We start from the raw sequence: 21579 nt of genomic DNA, 5'->3' as shown, positions 1-21579 counted from the left end.
AAAGGGAAAAGACAGCAAGTTATGTGTGGAAAGACCCTATATTACGATGCAATTTCATCACTTATTTTCATTAGTTGGGCCAGGAAAATAGGGAGTACACTGTCAGGCAGCAATCTCGAGCTGGCGGCTGAAGTCTCAGAAGGAACCGCTGCCATGAGCCTGATCCCGGAGAAGGGGGAGGCTTCCAGGTGTGATCAGGGAGGCGGGAAACTCCTAAGGGCAGGGAGGAAGCAGGGGGAGAGAGAACCCAGCATGTCAGATCACTCGGCACTGACCTGCTTCTGGACCCCAAGCTTCCTTCTACGAACAGATGTACACTTCAAAGATTAAAACTATGATAGCTGAAAATATTTATTCTCCCTTCTGTTTTTTTTTAAAGTTAGTCACTTCTTCTACTACTACTATATGGCTAATAATTTGTATTTTTCCTTGGAAAATTAAATTGATAGTAAAATGAAACACTTCATAACATACGCCACTACTCCTTACAACATCCTTATGGAGTTGATAAGGGCAAGGTTTTAAAACATACACGGAAACATTAAGGTAGGAAAAAATCAAGTCTTTATCTTTTATGATAGTCTATTCTGTGGAGAAAGTTCTACACCTTGGTGCTGCTGGGTCAGAGTAGAAATGAATTCCAGGAGAAATAATGCTCCCTAATTTAATAAATGAAGAGCAAGATTTCTAAATGAGTCATTATACATATATACATACAAAATTGGGTGTCACAAGGGAAAAATCGTACCAGACTTTCCATCCAAACCTGTAAACTCCATCTGGTAGAGAACGAGAGATGCTGAAACCTTAAGATACTTTGTTTATAAAAACACCCTTTCAGAAAAATATTTTTTTAAAAAAAAATATTTATTTATTATTTAGCCACGCCGGGTCTTAGTTGCAGCACATGGGATCTTTAGTTGCGGCATGCGAACTCTTAGCTGTGGCATGTGGGATCTAGTTCCCCGACCAGGGATCGAACCCGGGCCCCATGCACTGGGAGTGCAGAGTCTTAGCCACTGGACCACCAGGGAAGTCCCCCCAAAAAGATTTTTGCTCTATGGTATTATTTATTATTGTTGCTGCTGAATGGGACTAACCACTTAAAGGAATCATGCTTCTTTTAGTCATTATTGTCTAAATTCCCACTATAAAATAAAACAGCAGCAGCAGAAAAGAAAAAACAAACAAAAGCTCAGCTATGAAAATTCCTGGGGACACAAATAAAGAGCCCTACTATTTGTTGTTTCCTTGTTTAAAAAACATTTGAGAAAATAATCCAGATTAAAAGTCAGATGTATATGGGACTAGAGAGGTAGTGGCTTTAAATTACTTTAGATGATACAAGAAAAAAAGAAAAAAAATCCCTCAGACTTTCTTAAAGGAAGGTGCTAAAACTCCCCTGCATAGTAGGACCTGTCCCCCAGCGCCCTGCCCAACTCTCTCATCCTGCCCCATTTATACTCCTGACGCCCTATTCCCCTCTCCCAACCTCTGGGCTTTTGCTCAACAACTCTCTCGGTCCAGAGTGCTTGCCCTCCTTTACCCCACCCCCTCATCAATACTTTTTCAAACAAAGCAATATATGGATCATTATATTTTGATATATTTCCTTTCTTTTCGTTCTCCTGGGATACCCTTAGTCATCCTTCTGTTCCAGACGAGGCCATCACTGTCCTTCCCAGATCCCAGCCTTGAGGAGTGAACCCTGCCAAGTCTGAGCTCACTCCAACGTCCCCACATCACAGCCACAGGCGAGGAGCTCCTGAGGGCAGTGACTGTGGACATACTAGACAGTTGCTGCGGTGCTAAATAAATAATCAGTCACAAAGAGAATAAACTCTTCTTCTCTGGAACCACTGAAAAATGGAACAGATATTTATCAGTCTGCACAGATCATTACTGAGGATGAAAAAACGGAATCGTCAGGATAACTTAAAATATCTCCCAGTCTTCTGATCTAATAACCAATAAATAACAAATTAACAAATGAATGGCCATCATCACTTTGAAAATTCCTATATCGACCACGGCCAAACCATGTAAACACTATTCACAGGTAAAGGCATTAAATACTGTATTACAGCTACCATTTCATTGTAGTGAAGGAATTTAATGGAAAACTAGTATATCATATTCTAAAAACAACAATGTTGAATGATTTCCTGACAGATTATAGGTCGCTTTTTTCCAGTCACCCACTCAATCTACAACTATTTACTATCTATGATTTGCCGCTAGCCACAATCCCAGCAAGTGCTGACGATACAGCAGTGACCACAGGGAGATCGCCGTCCTATGTTCTATTTTCTAGTTGAAAGGAACAGATGATGAATACACACACTCATCTGTAAGTTGTAAGTGGCTGTAAGTGCTGTACGGAAAAATAATGCCGGCAGGAAGAGGGTGAGGTGCTCTTTTCTCTAGGGAGCTTCAGGAAGGCCTCACTGATAAGGTGACGTCTGAGCACAAGAGCACTGAGAGATGATGGGGTGTCTTGCAGCACCTGGTGGAGGGCATTCCAAAGGGAGGAAAAGAGAAAAGGCCCTGGACAGGGGCCAGCTGGGTGTGCTGCCCACTGAGCCAGGCGATCAGGGTGGTTGCAGCTGAGCGGAAGGGGAGGAGGGAGTGGAGCCGAGTTTCAGAGGCGTGGTGCTCACAGGGGACACAGACCACGGCTCCGAACGAGACAGGAAACCGATGGAGGGTTTTAAGCAAAGCCATGACGTAACTTTTAGAAACCACTTTGGCTGCTGTGTTGAAAGCGGGCTGTAAAGAGGCAGGGGCTGAACCACGGAGACCAGTGAGGGGCTACTGCAAGCAACTTAGAAGACGTGATGATAGCTTTGACCAGGGCTGGGAGGAACAGGTGGTTCAAAGCAGTAGGTTTCCGAATACATTTTGAAGGAAGAGCCAAAGGTTTTACTGGTGGATTGGAGCCAAAGGACACCAAGTACGACTTCAAGGTTTTTGGTCCAGCAGTTGGAAGGATGGGAGAAGGACTTCAGGGAAGCGTGCTTCTTAGAGTCACATAAGGGGTAAACCAGGAGTCTGGGGCACGTCACACTCTAGATGCCTATTAGACATCCAAGTGGAGATGGTGAGTAGAAAGATGGACATGCAAGTTTGGAGTGGATATTGGAATCCTCAGCATATAGATGGTATTTAAAGTCGGAAGACTGGATGAGACTACCTGGGGAGGGAGCATAGACAGAAGAGATGAGAGATTAGAGACCACAGCCCTGGGCACTGCATTTAGAGGCTGGGGAGATGAGGAGGAGCCAGCAAAGGCGAGTGAAAAAAGAATGCCTAGAATATTCTAGGCTGGTGTTGGGCTAGAAAATGGTACACCTTGCAGACAGGCAGCATCACATTGTGGGCTTCTGCGCTTTCCTCTCTAAAAACATAGACATCTAAAGAATTGCTAAGCAAGATCCCATCTCTAACTACCATCAGTTTAATAGAGTGAAACTTCTTCCCAAAGAATAGTAAGATCCAAACTTAGGCTAGCAATCAAGAAAATATAAGTAAAGACAGCAGACTATCATCCATCAAATTGGCCCCAAACTAAAATGCGTGTAGTATCAGGTATAGTTAAAGGTGTACAGAAATAGGAATTATCCTAGAGAACGATTTAAAATTATAAAGCAAAATTAATTTTCTAGGTATCTACATACAAGGTGGTACTGTTCATGCAAATCTGGAATACAAACTTAAACAAAACCACATGCTATGTGTGGATATACACACGTATGTTAAATGAGTAGAAAGAAAACCCCTAAGTGCAGTTAGTGTTTGCCTCTGGGAGGGAGTGCGACGGGCAAGGGTGAGTTAGAGATACTGCACCTAATGTGTAATGCCTTACTTAGCTTGTTTTTTTTCAAAAATACAAATTTATGAAAATACAATTTTCAAAAACACAATTTATGAAAAAGACTTGAAGCAAATGTGAGAAAATGTTTATAATCCCCAACTCTGGTGTGAATACATGAGTGCATGTAATAAAACTCTTTGTAATCTTTCTGTATTTTTAAAAAACATCTCAAAATATTTTTAAAAACACAAAAGACAATAATAAAGGGAAAACAAGACCATTTGTTTGAAACAACGTTCGCCACATTTATGCCTATATTCCAAGCCTATAATAAAGCAGAAGTGGAGGAATATATTTTGTTGGCATATTATAAAGAACTATGAGGTATGACATAGCACTTGGCAAAATCCACCTATGTGCTATAATTTACTATTCAATAAAAACCGTGAAAAAACTTTAAGTATACTACTGATAAGTACAGTAATTTTAAAAAAATTAAACACAAAAAACAGGTAAAATTACCTAGAGTTTTATCAGAGGATCTCATCTGAATTGGGAATTAGGCTATCAAGTTTGAGTTATAGTCTAAGACCTGCTTCAAGCGTTTCTGGAATCAGGTGAGAAATAACAAAAATGAACGGATAGATATGTAAGTCCATCAGTCAGCTGTCCAATCTAAACGATGCATGATAATTAATGGAAACTACACTTAATTCTCCTATGTAAATTTGGGATATAAACACTACCTTCCCTTGACGGTTTAGAAGATTCTACATTTTACTTAATTTTTATAAGACTCATCTTCTTATAGAAGTAAAACACCTAAGAGTATATATTATAATAATAATGCTTTTAATGTTTATACATTTTTCAGAAATTAGTATTTCATATTATAACCTCTACTTTGTGCCTTTTCTAGTCTCTGGGTAATAAATATACTCACTAAAAGCGTTACTCATTTTTCCTAGCTTTTTAATTCTGAATTGCTCAGCGTAATAGCAATAAAGCAAATAAATAATAAAGAGGGATTTTTTTTTTCACTTAAATAGTTATGGTAGTTAATTTACTGCATGACTACTAAGAGCAGAAAATAAATCAAACAGACTATTTACATTAGAAGTAAATTAGTTAATTAATTTTATTAAATGTATGTCTTTATACAAAGACATCAACACAGAATTCAATTCCTAGCCATTCAAAAATCAGTTTTTAATACGTATGTTCCTAGGACAAAAAAGTTACACATATGTTAATTTGATATATACTTTTAAATCCTGATATTGCCATCCCCGATATGTATCAGAGCATCAAAGTGTCTATGAAGCACTAAAAACCTCCTGATTGTCCTAAGTTTGTTATGATTGTATTTTCCTTCTACTAATAATACATCCACTTATTTCCCAAAATTAAAGTTAAAGGCAATCCTTTCCTTGTGCTTAAAATACGAAATCATATCAACTGTAGCACTTAAGATGTGAGTCACTTCTCTTGCATATTTAGAAACAAATTCAGGCTGATTCATTTAGTGTGTTACTGGTTGTCAGGTGGAATGAAAAGCATTTGCTTTTTCTACCTGTATTTTCAAAGATGTCCTCACCATTTTCTCTTTGGAAATTTTTTCTACATCAAACTAGTACATACTAACTAAAACATAGCAAGCAGGTAAATGTTTAATTTAGGGTGTTTTTCAAAAAAGCAATAGGACAACTTTTTTTTTTTTAACTTATCTCTTGTTGATAAATTCTTGGGTTAAAACAAAAAGTCTTACAAGAAAATAAGTCTATTGTCTGATTAGTCAGAACAGATGAACAGCTTTATTTCCCCTCAAAATTGGTTAGAGATAAATACTTCTACTTGTTGAGTTAACATCGTTAAGAAAACAACCAGTTAACCTTTTCAAAATAATAAACAATTTGGGGAAGCAAACAAATGTTTTTATTCCCCAAATATTTCCAGAGCAGCTGCCACGAGCAAGGCACTGCGCTGAGGGCTGCGGGCGCAGCGAATACTACTCAGGCATCAGTTCTACTCATGACCCGCTTGAGAATCAGCAAAGAGGTAAGGGAGGAAGCATGTAAATAACAACAACAACAACAAAAAAGTTATGGCAGAAAGGGATCCAATACTCTCAGAGAGTGAACTCTAAAATATTACAGGTGTTGAGAAAAGGGAAAAATTGCTTCCCGCAAGTGGTGTGGGAAGGGAAAATCAGAGAAGGCTTCATGATGGCAGTGGATTTGAGCTAGATCTTGAAGGAAAATAAGATTTTGACCAATGCAGACGGGGAGCCACGTTTCTGTGGGGATTGAGGGTGAGGGCTTTATAGGCAGAGAGCCGGATCAGTGTCATGTAAGCAGGAAATTCAAGCATTAGGGCAGGTGAAAGAGAGAGATGAGGGATAAAGGTGAAGAAGTAGGCAGGCATCAGATTATAAAGGATTCTGAGGAATTACTGGAGGTCAAGTGGCTCATATTCTATTTGGTAGGCAAATGGAAACCAATGGAAGACCTGGAGCAGAGGAATAGTATGATCAGACACATGCTTCAGGAAGATTAACTTAACATCAGTGGGGATAGATGCAAAGGAAGGAAGACAAAGGAAAGGTGAGAAAACTGATTAGGAGTCTATCACATAGTATAAATAAGAGGTAATGAAAGTAGGAACTGAGCAGCATCAGTGGGAATGGAAAGAAGAGTATGGATGCAAAGAAAAAAAAGAGTACATTGTAAATAGCATTTATGAAAAATATGGAATAAAGCCTTACCTGATTCTTCTGTATCTTGTTCATCTATTAAACCTACTGAGACGCCTAAATCCACACATTTCTTGCTATGTGTCTTGGACTTCATGTGTTTTGTCAGATTTCCTTAAGGGAAAAGAATGTTTACTAAGCTTACATAGTATTATTTTGCTATTGCATTTGTCAACACTGGCAAATTCCATTCCTATTTCAAGTGAAAGTACAGATTGTGGTTATACAATTCCAATGACTAAAATTTGCTCAAAAAAATAATACTGGTATCTATATGCTGTAATAACCTTGTTATTAGTAATAATCTCTTTTTTTCAAATCTGCCTCCTCTACTTTGATAATGTCTACTTTTGCCTTATGGTTATTATTCTCTAGTCCTTATTTATTTCTTAGAACATTTTATATACACTTAAAGTCCCTTTCAGATTGCACTATGCTCTGTGGTTTCTGAATTCTCCACCAGTTGTGTCCGCTGGCTTTCCCTCATAGTACTTTATTTCCTTGCACATTTTTTAGTTTTTATTGTAAACTTATCTTTAGCAAGATTGGTTTCCATGGAGTCTTAAGTACCCTGGGTTGTAGACACATCTCTATGCGTCAGCCTTCCAATTGCTTCTGTCTGGGACCTTAACAGTTTCATTCCACTAATTCTGGATCAGTTTGAGGCGTTTTTTTGGCATGGCACAGGTATAGGGTTTTGCTTTTTAGCAGGCAGCTTTTTCCCCACATGGTCCAAAGTCACTGGACAGGAGAGCCATGCTTATTTCAGAGGCCTCAGATGCCATTCCAGGGCCAGTATTAAACCCCAGGCCTGTGGGCATATATCTGGCAGCATTAAATCCCAGGCCTGTGGGCATATATCTGGCAGCATTAAACCCCAGGCCTGTGGGCATATATCTGGCTTGATGTCCCTATGGACTTTTTTTTTTTTTTTTTTTTTAATATCTGTTCACCATGCTAGTTTGGAGTTTCCTTATTTTTGGTGGCTGGGAATCTTTCTTTCTAAATTTCAAGCTTGGTTATCTATTTAAAACTACAGTTGGTTGTTGTACTATAAATAGTATTTCTGTGTGTTTGGAACAAGAGAAAGAATTTCCTACATTAATTTTACTTCACCATACTTACTACAAGTCTCATAATAGTATCCCTAGAGGTGTGTTTCCTCTGGCAGCTGGTGTACACCTCTGTAAGTATCACCAGATTAACTGGGAACCATTGGGCGTGCTGGCCCCAAGTGATCACTAATGCAGGGGGAGAGCTCAAATTCTCTTGAGGATACCAAGCAGCTTGAGTAGATAATGCCACACACACAAAATTGCCAAGAAGGGAAAATCATCTCTTTTGAAAATAAAATCTAAATGCTGCGTTTGGCGAGCAGGGCAAATTAGTATTTCAGAATAAACCTTCAGAAGAGCTACAAATGTTTGAATCATTGGTCCAGATTTGAGTCTGTGGTAGCTGAAAGACCTGCAAAATTGCAGTATTTATAGAGCCTCACCTCCACTAAAACTGCACTAAGCCCGTGGGACTGGTCACACCCGTTTAGGCCAATTCTTGCACTAGTTAGTATGCACAGTATCCCAGAGCTTAGTGCTTAAAGGGTTCAAGTGTAAGAGAGGGACCGGACCAGATAATGTCTAAGATCCAGCAAACCTTGACCTCTGTGATTCTAGAGATAACGCCCGGCTTAAATGACTTGGCCATGTCTGACATTTACCTTAAATACACTTTAAAAATAAAATATGAAGCAAATATGGCAAATTATTAACAATTATTAAAACGTGATGGGCATACTGGTGTTCATTATGCAAATATCTACTTTTCTGTATGCTTCAACATTTTCACATTAAAAGTTATGAAGAATAGTTTTCCCATCTTATTGTGGCTGAAATTTCCACTGATTAGTCAAAACACTTTCTAGTATGATGACAATATTATAAACCAAATCACAAGGTCCACTAAGTTCTTTCAAAATGCTTTTGTTCCCTAAACAGACAGCCATGGAGGTCATTTGCTTTCTGAGAAGTTAATGTATAATTGTAACTAGGCAAATTTGGGAATATGAGTTTTTAATAAGCATTATTTTCTCATAACTTGAGCTATTACTTATTATTAACCAACTTCTTAAATAATTTATAATAAAACAATTTGCATTTCAATATGCAAAATATGCACATTAGAATGCAAATATCCCCTAGCAAGGCTGTAAGCTTTGTGCATTAACTTAACAGATAAATTTTTCAACAGATTTAATGAACATTAATATAAATCCTCTGGAAGGCATGAACGATTTTGTTTCTGGGTTCCTATAGCTATATATAAAGTCCAGCTTTCTGTGCTATAAATGGAACTAAATCCTGCAGAGATGCAAGCTCACTGACTGAGCTGACTGACCTTTAAAGCAGAATAGTGAAAACAAATCAATTAAAATTATTTTGAAAATGCATTCATAAAATAAACCGAGAGGACAACTGATGAAGTACAGACTTACAAGCATTACCACCAGAAGCATCAACTTCTAGGAGGACAGATCATTCCTTTGATAGTACCATGCTATCCTTGCAGACCCCTACTTATATAGCATGCCATTTCATCGCTATTACCTTCTGTTAATAACCAGACACATTCAAGAATGGGACAGCAAAGTAAATCAGAGTAGGGCAAAATTTACAGCCTAATCTAAAAACAAGTCTTTTATTATTTAGCCTCCTTTACAAGGTACTATGGAATCTGTTTGGCATATATTCATAAAAGGTAGACTTCTACAAGGAAGCGACCATAAAAAAGAGAACTGCCATGCCGAGAATAGGGAAATACTGAATTTCTAATATTTTCTTCACCAGTCTCCTTAGCTAGGGTAGCTTTCTTCAAATAAATATTTATCACATAATTCCAATGAATTATCTGACAAAACAAAAAATTTAATGTAAATTCAGGTATGCAGCATATTTGAGAAATGAAAGACATGAAAACTGCTAACATATACTGCTCACTCTTCAAAGATCATTATGCCCTGTCCACCATTTAACAAACATTTATCTAATATTTTACATGATGTTGGCTTGAGTTATTTCATTAGGATTAATACTTGATGATTCATAATATTTTTCTTTGCCAAGAAATCTCTGTAGTTTCATTTGTTTTCCACATTAAAATTTTCCTTCCTTTCTTTGCCCTTACTTTATAAAATATCCTGATTCCTTTTCCTCCTTCTTCTGAGAAACACCCATTTCACATCATACCTGGATCCTCTTTTGTTTGGTAACATCATTCTGTAACTGGTAATGTTTTATTTGTAATATTGGCCTATTACTGGTCTCCTGGTCTCACACTGTAAATTATTTAAGACGGACGTTTCTTAATCATAGGATCAAAACCAGTGTAAAAGCAGTAAGTTGGGTTAGAAGATCAAAGCACTTAATCCTATCAAAGCCTTCACATAAGATCAGGAAAATCATCCTGAAATGCACCCTCCATTTCCAGAAGAAGGTTCCATACCACAACCTAAGAATGACAGAATTAGGGTTCCTTCTGACTTATGATTTCTTGAAACTTTAGAAATATTCAAGGCTATCTGAAGAACAGTTTTGTTTTTTCCCCCATCATTCTTGTTTCAGGTTTTACTGGCATTTAAGGAGAGCTAATTTGAAACTATTTAGTTGCTACATACTATAACTGTTTAAATGCCAATAAATACTGGCCAAAAAATATAATAAATTTTGCTGAAGAGTTGATCAATCTTTAAAACAAAAACTGCAGACAACCAATATAATCAGAAAAAAAAGCAAATGTTAACTGAAAAGGGATAAAAATAATGTAGTTCTATTAAAAAAATTGATTAAATATTTTTCACAGATTTTCTCCTTTCAGACAAATAATTTTATGATTATATTGCTTTGTATTTGCGAGATTCTTACTTTCTAAAGGGTGGTATACGAAATTAAAGTCTCAAGCAAGAAATTTTTGTATAATGATTCATAAACAAGGAACCTAATGGAGAAAGCAAACATTTTATGATAGTGTATTTATTCATTATATGTCACAGGAAATTTGTAGAGAGTAAAATTACCTTAACTATAATAAAGGCTTACAATTTAAATAAAAACATATAAAGAATACAGAAATGGTACTAAATATAATTTTAATTACTAGTTCTGAGTTCCACAAACATTAAATAGTACAAAATTTAGAAATTTTTTGAAGCTGATATTCAACAGTACTTCAGTAAAAAAGCTTCATGGGAAAGAAAAAGAAATGGCTATGCATGACTAAAATTAGATAATAAAACATGAATGTAATCAGTATAACTTTACTGTAGTTATTATTTTAATTTTTTCTTTAAACTTTTAGCACTGAAATACATCTACAATATGATCATGAAAATTTCTTTTTTCTTCTTTAGCTCCAAAGTAAGTATTTTTGAAAACGTGTTAGTCATCATGTTATACAACTCTAATTTGGGAAGTAAAAGAAAAAAGGGCAGTTGCTCCGTTTCAAATGTCATATTTATTACGTATATTCTAAAAGTGTGTAATTAAAAACTTTTTCTCAAGAGGTCTAGAAATATATAAAGAGATAAGACTACGATGTTGACAAGATGTAATTCATATTATTCTATTTTAGCTACTGCTTCCTTGGTCAAGGAATATGTAAAGTTGGGTCTTAGCTCTACTAACTCAATGCATATAATAAAGGACCATGAAGCGATGTCATCTCATACCTTTAGTCTTAAAGGAGAAGTTACAGTAAGTGCAGTGGTAGGGGCGGACATCTGTATGGGTTCGTATGTGTTTCTTTAACATACTAGGTTTCTTACAACGGATTCCGCATTCTTCACAAATGTACTTTCCTCTTCCCCTGCCTCGGACATATACATACTCTTCATTTGATTTATATCTAATTTAAAGAAAAGGAAAATGAATAGGGCAATTGGATACTATGTCTTTGAGAAAATACTGATGATTGAAATTCAACCTAAAAAATAAAAGGCACAATTTTTACACTCAATCAATATAAATGTTATGCACATGTAAGTAACAGAATATTCCAGCTTTTCACATCAACACAATATTCTAATAGCTAATTCTAATCAAACAACTTTATTCAATACCAGGTTTAATTTTAAAATAGTTCCTCTAAGTGACTGCTTTAAAATTTTCTTTATTGTTAAATTCAATCACAGCTATAAGTACTGAAATATTTCTGAGCTTCATTTTAACTACCGTTGGCTTTTACAATCTTTCTCACAACCGAATTCACTAAAGACATCAAACAGGCAATGATTCATCTCTTTTAGAGCAGATTTTTTCAGGTCACTCCTTATTATGAATCAACGTGAAACCCAGGGTTCACTCTGAAAACTTAGTGCTTAGCTGCCTCCTAGAATCTACAATGTTTTCTAAATAGTTGTCATTTTCTTGATCAAAATGGCATTATTTAACATAATACCTAACATGTATTTTGTCATGAAGAGTCTGTTAATAAGCTGAGAAACCTTGCAACGTTTATATAAAATCGGCACTGGTAAGTCTTCATTCACATGAAAGCAAATGTACATTTAAAAAGTAAGTTTAAATGTACATTTAAGAAGGAAAATTTGTACTTGCCCTCCATCAAATATTTTAATTCTTCTTGGTTCACTTTTGATTAAGGAATTTTCTTTATCTTGCTCACTGTTAATTTCAGAGGCATCTTTATTGCTGAATTCAACTACTGTGGACTTTTGATTACCTAATGCTCTCTGAAAGGGAAAAAAAAAAAAAGAGAGAGACACTAATTTAATAAAACTGAAAACACAAACATGCTAGTGTTTCACTTGGAAATTAAAACATGGCAGAGTACAGTGCATACGGTTAGCTTAATGGAAGGCGTTTCAAGGACGTAACAGCTTTAAAGGTCATTGCTTTATCTCCTCCTTTATCTGTCTGAATCACAGCAAACTGACACATCTTATGCTACTTTAAAATCCCACCACATTCCACTGACACCCCCAAATAAAGACTCTACAACCCTCCACCCTGCTATTCCATGAGTTTAATTTTAGGAACCTTTTTTAATAAACTAAATATTCTTTCTTATAGCTAACCAACCACTCATACTACAGTTTAAGTATACCTGTTAAAGAGTTTATTATTTAAAGAGGGAAAAGAGCTAGTTACCCCCTTATGGTATAATGTCTCATACTCCTGAAAAACATGACTAACTTCCCTTCAACATCAATGCAGTGTAAAGTTAGAGCCAAAGCTCCCTTTCCCAATATTTTATTCTCCCCTTCTCCCATCATTTTAAACCATAGTTAGGTTTCCTCTCTATATCCTCTCAAAAGTTCCTGAATACTGATAACTGTGAATTATAGGTCAGGTCAAAAGTTAGGTCTTGGCCTGATAATACTTAAATCTCTAGAAAAAAGTAGTGAACATCAGAATAATAAACAGTGTGTGCTTTTCCTACAGACACTCTGTAGTGACGCGACATTATGATTTTATACAACCGCACTATTTACAACCTCTTTTCTCACTCCCCAGCCTACTCTGCTCTCACATATCCTTGTGAAGCAGCCAGCACTGGTGGATCACATCCCAGTGAGGAAGGACACGCGTAGAGTTAAGTCACTTGTCCAACGTCAAGTGTTAACGGCAAGGGCTCAAACTCCAGTCCTCTGGCCAAGCCCAACACAAGGCACAACTTTTCTGATCAAGGTCCTCTTTGTTACAAACTTCCTTTAAAAATTACACCACCAAGTAGACAGCTATCATACTGCGATGACATAATAACAGTAAGTGACAAGAGAGTGTGTGCATCATGGACCCAGGGGCCTATGTGGCCTCGGGAAGAACCCCCTGGGAAGGCCCTGTCCTTACAAAGCCAGGCGTAAAGAAACGCTGCTGGCCTGAGTGTCTCAAAAAGGTGGTGTGAAGAGGTAATGACACTGACCCTGACATGTACAAATGCAACTGTCTCCTCTTTTTCTGGCAAACACATCAGGTTTGGAATACACACATACCTTTCCTTGACATTACACCTCTAACAGTAATCCTATTTCTTACCTTCTTCTCAGTACCAAATTCCCACTTATCTTTTGCTCACTTTCTTGCTATCAAATCTGACTTCTATTCTCCAACAAGCTAAATGCCAAAATCTTTACTATTTCCTTAGTTTATATGCTTGACCGCTCTATACACTCTATGTTGTTGACACCTTGCTTCTCTTAGAAATGCTTTCACTTTAGCATCGACCTGTTCTCTTCCATTTTGAATTATAAATACATGCGCATTTGGGTTGTGAGTTAACAGTCAACCCAGTACCGAGTCCTCCACGGCCACCTGCCCATATAACTCATGTCTCTGGGACATTAGAATCCTTCAGTCCAGAAACCATGTTAGTCTTCATCTTTGTTTGACCTCTTGGCTTGAACAACTCTCTTTAAAATACCTTCTTCCTTTATCTGTGTGATACCACTTTCTCGTAGTCCCCCCCCCTCCTTCCTTTATGAACAATCTCTCTCATTTCCTATGTGGACTTTCTTCATCCACTCGAGCCTTTGAATAGTAGGGATCTCGGGATCCATTCCAGGCCCTTCTCTCTAAAGACCTCATTAATTGCACCTATGCACTGAACGATCTCTACACCTTCCACCCGGAGCTCTCTCCCAGCTCCAAATCCAGATGTGCATTTCCCAAGGGATTTCTACCAAGGCACTTGGTACTGAAGGAGAGCCACTTTTCATAGGCACTTCAGGAACATACAAACATGAAGCGCTGTTTAAATTCTCACGCTCAAGTCTCATGTTCCATCTGACTTAGTAGATGTAGAGTCTGAGCATTTAAAAATTAAATTCTGAATGGTTTGGATGCACCCTCCTCCACTGAGAAAGTACCAAAGGCCCTCTACCACCATGCATATTCTTTGGTCTTTATCTACATTTCCAACTTCAAACTACGTCAGTGTTTCAAACTTCCAACACCTTCTAGCCATGTTGGACTCCTCGGGGCTCTTTAAATGAACTAAGTTCATTCTCACTTCCACATCACTTGACAGACTACTAAAATTTCTCACTCTTGTTTGCCTGAAAAAAAATCCCTATTTCTTTTTTTTTTCTTTTTTAAAGACTCAGCTGAAGTATCACCACTTATGGAATATCTTCCTTGTATCCATACCTCCTCCTCAAGTTACCGGCAGTGTTAGAGACTTCCTTCTTTTATTAAAGTTGTAGGCACTTCTATTATAATATTGATACTGTGATATTTTCTTATTGATAAATAAATACTTATGAACCTGTATCATGTGCTTGTGAGCCTGTAGAGATCAAGAACTTAACCTATAATTCTGAATGTCCAGAGTCCAACCTAATACCCTTATCTATTTATTCTTAATCATTTAAATGATTTTCCCCATTTTATAAAGCCAACAACTCTAATTATAGTTTTATTCCACAAATAACCCAAAATTATAGTTTTACGACCTTACTGTACAAATCCTGACCAAACCAACTTAATTATCAAGTATACAGTTATTTTGTGAATCTTCTCTCTAGTACTAAGATGATTCTCAGAGCTACACAGGAAGAGAGCTGGGATCAACATGGTGAGGGGAGAGTGGTCAGATTTGCATAAAACAAGGATGAATGGGTCTCTGCTTATATTTTAAAATGAAATAGAACAATCTCCAATATTCACACCTCTGTTCCCCTTCATTAGCAGGGATAAAGCATAAACATAATCTTCTCTCACCTAACAAGAAAATCAAATCTTAGAGGACTCTGGGTAATCTTTATCAGTATAACTCCCTGGGTAAACTTATCATTCTTTCTTTCAAATAACTGTCCACTTAGAAAGCACAATTTGTCATTCAAAATTAAAATACAACCTCCAATTGAAATCTTTAAAGGCATCCAGACATGTTGGAACTAACTTGCACAGACTATTTTTGAAGATAAATGATATTTCAAGTACCTTGCTTAAGCTGCTTTTCCATTTGCTTGAATAGACCAATAAATCTGACTTGAAATGTGTCGTTATTGCTTGACAATATAGAGATTTTCCGGTCTTCTGTTTTGAGTTCAGGAGAGAAAGAGCCACTTTGGTAGGCAAGCTGAGTGGATTTGGATCACTGGCGTTCACGGTCCAATCGGTGTAGGCCGAAGTTTTTTGGTCGTTCTGGGGCAGGTGCAGGGCCTTCTGCCTCAACAGGTAACACCACGTGAAGCTGGTGGCAGTCTTCAGGCTGGGGAAGGACGGCTGCTGTGTGTCACCGGCCTTACACGCGGAAGGAGTGGTGGCTGCGGACCGACTCTGTTCTTGGATGTTCGCTTTGTCGCCTGGATTTTTAACCCCTGGTGACTTCCTTTCTTGGTTACTGTCTACATGTTCCGAAGGAGAAATGTGAGTTTTCTCTGCAGGGGCAGCTAAATTTCTAACTGTCAGAGTCAGCGATGTGGCCGACAGGATGCTTTCAAATTCCTGCAATTCTTTTATAGGTTCTATAACCACAGGCTTGGAGGGTCCTGGCGACAAATTATCAGCTGGTGAAACATCAGTCAAATGCAGAGCCTCACTACTAACTTCAGGGTGAGAAAAAATATCCTGTTCCAATATCACAGCTTCAAGGGGCTCCGTGGTACAAACCTGCCTCACCAGAACAGGCTTCTTCTGCTTACTAACTTCAAGAGCTCCTGAACTCAGTGCTTCTAACGGTCTAGTATCTGTTGCACAAACAGCTCCATTTTCATCCTTGGCTCGCTTCTGGTGCTTTTCCATGGCAATGTCTAAACTATTTGCTGGGGACAACATCCTTTTACTTGAAGCTGAAGATTCTTGCTGGGGGGAAAGTCTACCAACAGACGTTTTCTGAGTTACAGGCAAGGATTCTGATGGAGATGAATTTTGGCCCATCTCTGAAATAACGTTCTCGCAGACAAGTTCTCCCTCTGGGTTTGGCAAAGCATTTCGGTGATCGTATTGCGATTCTGGCACGGAATTTTGTTCTTCGCTGATTGGCACCATACTACAATTAGCCTGGCAAATCGGCTGACTGGTTAGATCTTGGGTCACTAGGATCTGTGGCAGAGCTGTGGCTGTGGTGAAACAGTACGCTGGGACCCGACTCTGCAGATGCAAGGGCAGTGCAAAGGACGCTGGCACCTTCGGCACCTGACTGCCGAGAGGCCCGACCTTCAGTGGCGGCAGAGGACACGAATCAGACGTGGCTTCTACTAACTTGGCTGGTAATGTCAACGAGGTCGCACGATGGTTGGCCCCAGCTGGGTCTGAAAGAACTTGCTTTGGCAGAGGATGTACAGGGTTAGAAGTGCAAGGCTGGGTCGAAGGGACCACCTGACACCGAAGTTGGTACTTGGGAGCAAAGCAATCCTCACTTTTAGAAGATACATGTCCACCAGGGCTTGCATCTGGTTTGACACTCTGTGTAGACACCTGCAGAGACATCTGTGTGTCTGGGAGGCTAAGGGGCATGTGGATTTGATTTAACAAATGGATACCAAGAAGCTGTTGAACAGGAAAGATGTTTGGAGAGTTGGAACTTGAAGTTTCTGCTCGCAGGTCCTTAATCTGAGTCTGGGAGTGCAAAGTATTTGCAGGAAACTCAGCTGAAGGTGCGTGAGTGAGCTGAGGCCCCTGAAATGGCACTGTGTTCACACCAAGACGAGCGATAGTTTGGAAAGAGGATGGGTTCCCAGGAGACAGATGACTCTCTGGAGTGATGTTTAAAGAGATCTGCCGTATCAGTGGGCCTCTCCGTCTTTCCAAAAGAGGCACGTGCCCGGCGACCCCCGTGCCAGAAGGGGATGTCGGAGGCTGCAATTCAGCAAGTGGGGCTGGCTGAGGTGGAGTGATGCTTCCACAGTCGAATGATTTACTTCTGAAATCAGAGACCTCCATCGACATTTGCAGGCAGTGAATCTGTTCCGATGCGGCGCGCCTCATTTCCCGGTGACTCCCAGGAACGTTCAGGGTATTAGAGGCAGGTGGAATCAAGAGAAACTCTGCTTTATTCGGAAAATCGATTTTGGGGGAGGCCTCAGTCTTAGAAACGTCCTCTACGTCTAAGGAAGCAGAGACACTCGAAGTGTGCGACAAACTACTCTCCCTGCTTAGACTCCTGGAGAGAGTGGAGTCCAGGCTCGACTCGGCTGAGGAGTGCTCCATCTCGGCAAGACGAAGCCTCTTCTTTTTGGGCGGCAGTTTCTCCGTTGGCAGTTTGGACAAGGTTTCGCTCCGCTGAGGCCAACTGAACTTCTCGGACTTTTCCTGATCGTGGCCTTGGCCTTCCGGGTCCCTATCTGGCTCTTCTGTGACCAAGATTTCTGGGACTTGGATGTTGTGCTGCCGAACGAGTCTTGAGGGCTGTCCTAACACGTGTCGCTCACCTGAGATCTTTCTGGAACCTTCCTGAAGTTCCCCTCTCACAGCATCTGACAGTGCAGGCTCGGCGGGCTGAGATGTGTTCCGGGGCGGGCGGCCTTCCTCTTGGGAAATCCCTCTTATGTGCAGAGACCCGGGCTTCCCTGTTCTCAGCTCCTGGAAAGAAACGGGGGAAGCGCCTTCATGAGACTCCAGCTTGTCAAGTGCGCCGGGTCTGCTCAGCGAGTTCGTATGCTGGATGACGGAGATGCCGGCCCCGTGTCTCTTGGGCTCTGTCCTGTCCTGGGCAGCGGAGCTCATTTGCTCTTCCACGGCGGAGGACGGCTTCGGGTCCGGGGGCTGTTCGGGGCCTCTGGCCACAAGCTGAATCGGGGAGGTTTGCAGCTGGATATTTCTAGGCGGCTGGTCACCAGTTACGGCAGCGTTCTGCTGAGACAAACTGGGAACCGAGCCCATCGCGCTCTGAAAGCGGAGGCCCTCGGAGCTTTGGGGAGAAGCTCCACTTTCGTTTTGTTGAAGTTCGTCGTCATCTCCGACGCTTTTCATTTTCCTCCTTTTTCGTATCTGGGGCGTCTGCTCCCAGACCCCGGTGGCGCTGGCGACCCTGTAGTGCAGAATGGGAGGCTGGGCACCACTGGGCACCGGGCTGTGCTCAGGGTCCCTCAGAGCTACCTTGGTTTTTGGCCCGTGCAACTCTGAACAGTAAAATTTCTTATGGTTTTCGAAATTTTCCAGTTTCCTATACCTGTTTCTACAGGTCTCACACTCAAACATGGTCCCTCGCCCCTGATGAGACTTCTTCTTTTCCAAGTGTGAACCCGGGGCCGGGGGCTTGCTTCTTGCCACTGCGGTCTCACCAGCGGGGCTGCCTCCGTGATGGCTCTCGTCGAAGGACTGCCCGGCACCGAGAACATGATTTTCATTTGCTGAAGAGTCTTCTACTGCTGCTTGTCTGACAAGAGTGCGGGGATGTCCATTTTGGGGCACAGAAGCGTTAGGCCCTGGTACAAAGACATCGTCGTAGAAAGCGCCAATTTTGTCGTCAAAGGACTGACTTCCTCTCAGTGGGTGTGGGGGAGGGATGACGCTCGCAGGTACCGCTGAGTACCCTGTGGTAGGCATAGAATTACTTCGGGTGATGGGCAGACAGTCGAGGGAAGGTACAGACAGAAGAAACACTTGCTTTGATTTCTCTGTGGGAGTGAAAGGGGACTTTGGTATATCAGAGCTTGAACTTGTTCTCCGTCCCATTGGTTTTAAATCAAACTGGAAAGAATCCTTAAATATGTACGATTTGGGGGAATCGATGCTTCCCCGTCGTGAGAGAGAGGTTCTCCGTGGCTTCACACTATCCAGTTGCTTGTCATCTACCAAGGCTTCATTGTCTGAGATAAGCTTTGATATCCGTTCCTCAAGCGTTTTTGTCGCCAAAGGTGGGCGCATCTGACCTGGGAGGAGTGACGCTTTTTCACCTGCTGGAAGAGCCGAAGCTGCTGCTGTGCTGACACGAGGTGCAGAGGCCCCATTATTCTTGCTAGAGTCCTGCTCTGGGGCGGGTAACGTCCTGGCAAAGGGGGTCGGTGGACCCACTGTTTGGTCGGCACTTTCAGAACGTGAAAAGTAACCAGAATCCGTACTTCCTAAACTGCGAGGACTCAGGAGAAGTTTTCCTTGCTGCTCTTGGGAGTAATCGGTGGCCTGCTGCCTTTGTAGCTGGGCATGTACTGTTCCCACATGAGATTCTTGTTCTCCCTCTGGCTGACTCACGTCGCCCTTCTGATGGGACTTCTCATCCATCTCCAGGGAGGATGCCCAGGCTGAGTGGGACCGTGTACTGGTGACCTGAAGGTCTTTCTGTTTCTGTGCACTAGGAGGTTCACGCTTGGACTCTGTAACCTTCGGGCTGTCAGCTCTTAAAGGGGACACACTGATGGGGTGGACCACAACCTTTGGCAACTCTGTCACAGCCTGTGGTTCTGAAGATCTGTCCTGTAGTGAAAAGTCACCTACCGCAGGATCTGGATTGCTTGGAATGGAACCCAATTTTGGTAAAGCTTCCGAGCTGGATACCATTTTCATTATCTGCACGGGCTGCAGGTCCATGGAGCCCGGGTCGTTCTGCCTTTCGTCAGCAGCGCCCTCCTCTTCGCTCTCCCCACTATCTTCCACATCCGAATGGACACTAAGTGCTTTGGGGGACTCGTGAGACATGAACAAGCCGCCAGCATCTGGCTGCAAGACGAGACCCAGTTTGATAGTATGTGCATGGGATTTTTTGTGCTTGTACAGGTTACTTTTAGTCTTAAATGAAAACCCGCAGGTCACGCAGGGATAGGGTCGCTCTCCAGTGTGGGAGCGGATGTGCTTTAAAAGCACACTGGGCTTTGCACAAGCTCGATTGCAATACTCACAGATGTATTTTCCTTGTTTTTTTGGCTTCTGATCTTTCAGAAGAAGATTGCACATTTGTTCCACGCTGTGATTAACGACAGAGGCGACAGGAGTTGAGTTGTAAACTGGCGTGGGGGGTGACCGCGTGGAAAGGGCGGGGCTCACTGACAGGGGCGAGGCAGCATCCACTTGCTGGTTTGGAGGAGAAACCTGAGTTCTACTGGAGGGTGAAGTCACACCTACGGATGACATCACTGCTGCGTTACAGACGTGTTCAAGTTGGGCGTTCTCCTGGTTCTGCAGACTCGTGAGTGATCTGGCGAAACTTGAACACGCTGGAAGCTGCTGATTTTGTTGGCCAGGTTTAGAAACAGAGTGTTCGTGTGGATTATATGAAGGAGAAACGGCCTGAAGCGCCGCTTGGTCGTTCTTCTGAGCGGCAGACACGTGCCCGGCGTATGAGGTCCGAGGAGGCGGCTGTGATTGGGCGGCCGGTTCTTGCGGGGTCGGCTCGGGGGCATCCACTGGGCTGTTGTTCAGGTGAGAAGGGGGTCGTACAGTTTTATTTGGTCTCAGTTTTTCGCTCTTAACCGCACAAGACGAGCCCTTTTGCGACAAGGTGCTCAGTTCTGGCTCCATGGCCTTCAGTAAGACATCGAACGCGGTGTTTGCATACGAGGAGGGTGGGGGGCTGCAGTGAGAGGAGATACATTCACGGTGGTCAGTCCTGCTTTTACTGGACAGAGAACTGGAGTCACATTTTCCCTTGGGGACGCTGGGCTTGGCGGGGTCCGAGCCTTCTGACCTCCACCGGCGCGGCTCGGACGGGTGCTGCAGAAACGAGGGCTTCTTCGGGGAGACAGACTCTTGCGATTTAGAGGCCTCGGCAATTATCCCAGGGGTTTCTCCGTTGTGTTTGGTAAACTGCTTCCCATTTTTTACAGGACTGTGATTCTGTTTCTTGTGGGACTCCGCCGCACTCTGAAGAATGGCAAAAGATGACTCTTCTGTATTTTGTTTGTGTTTTGCCTGAAGAGGATTTCTCAGTGGGGATTTTGGTATTTTTTTCAGGTGATTCTCAGCTACAATCTTTTTTCGTTTCACACCTTTAAGTGATTCTGAAGTTCCTTTAATACCAGCCTCTAAGATTTCTGTTCAAAAAAGAATAAAGAAAACCAATTGGTAAAATGGTATGTACACCAACTATGATTTTTTAGATTAACATTACAATCACAAGGGTGTTA

The 21579-nt window shown here is 41.1% G+C and overlaps 1 protein-coding gene across 16 annotated transcripts in view; it reads right to left on the bottom strand.

Annotated features, from left to right (window-relative positions):
- The window catches only part of HIVEP1 (HIVEP zinc finger 1), a 144487-nt gene that overhangs the window by 16114 nt on the left and 106794 nt on the right, over nucleotides 1–21579 (bottom strand). For 15 of the 16 annotated variants that reach the window (XM_059937937.1, XM_059937926.1, XM_059937928.1 and 12 more), the window contains 4 exons: nucleotides 15518–21486; nucleotides 12173–12306; nucleotides 11287–11462; nucleotides 6579–6680 (listed from right to left, as the gene is read on the bottom strand). In XM_059937937.1, coding sequence (XP_059793920.1) covers nucleotides 6579–6680; nucleotides 11287–11462; nucleotides 12173–12306; nucleotides 15518–21486 — 6381 coding nt within the window. The remainder of the gene's footprint in view (nucleotides 1–6578; nucleotides 6681–11286; nucleotides 11463–12172; nucleotides 12307–15517; nucleotides 21487–21579) is intronic. The other variant, XM_059937941.1, reaches the window with a different exon arrangement.

This window comes from Balaenoptera ricei, chromosome 11 (genome assembly GCF_028023285.1).
Source record: "Balaenoptera ricei isolate mBalRic1 chromosome 11, mBalRic1.hap2, whole genome shotgun sequence".
NCBI lineage: Eukaryota > Metazoa > Chordata > Mammalia > Artiodactyla > Balaenopteridae > Balaenoptera > Balaenoptera ricei.
This window is presented reverse-complemented; position numbering and strand designations above follow the sequence as displayed.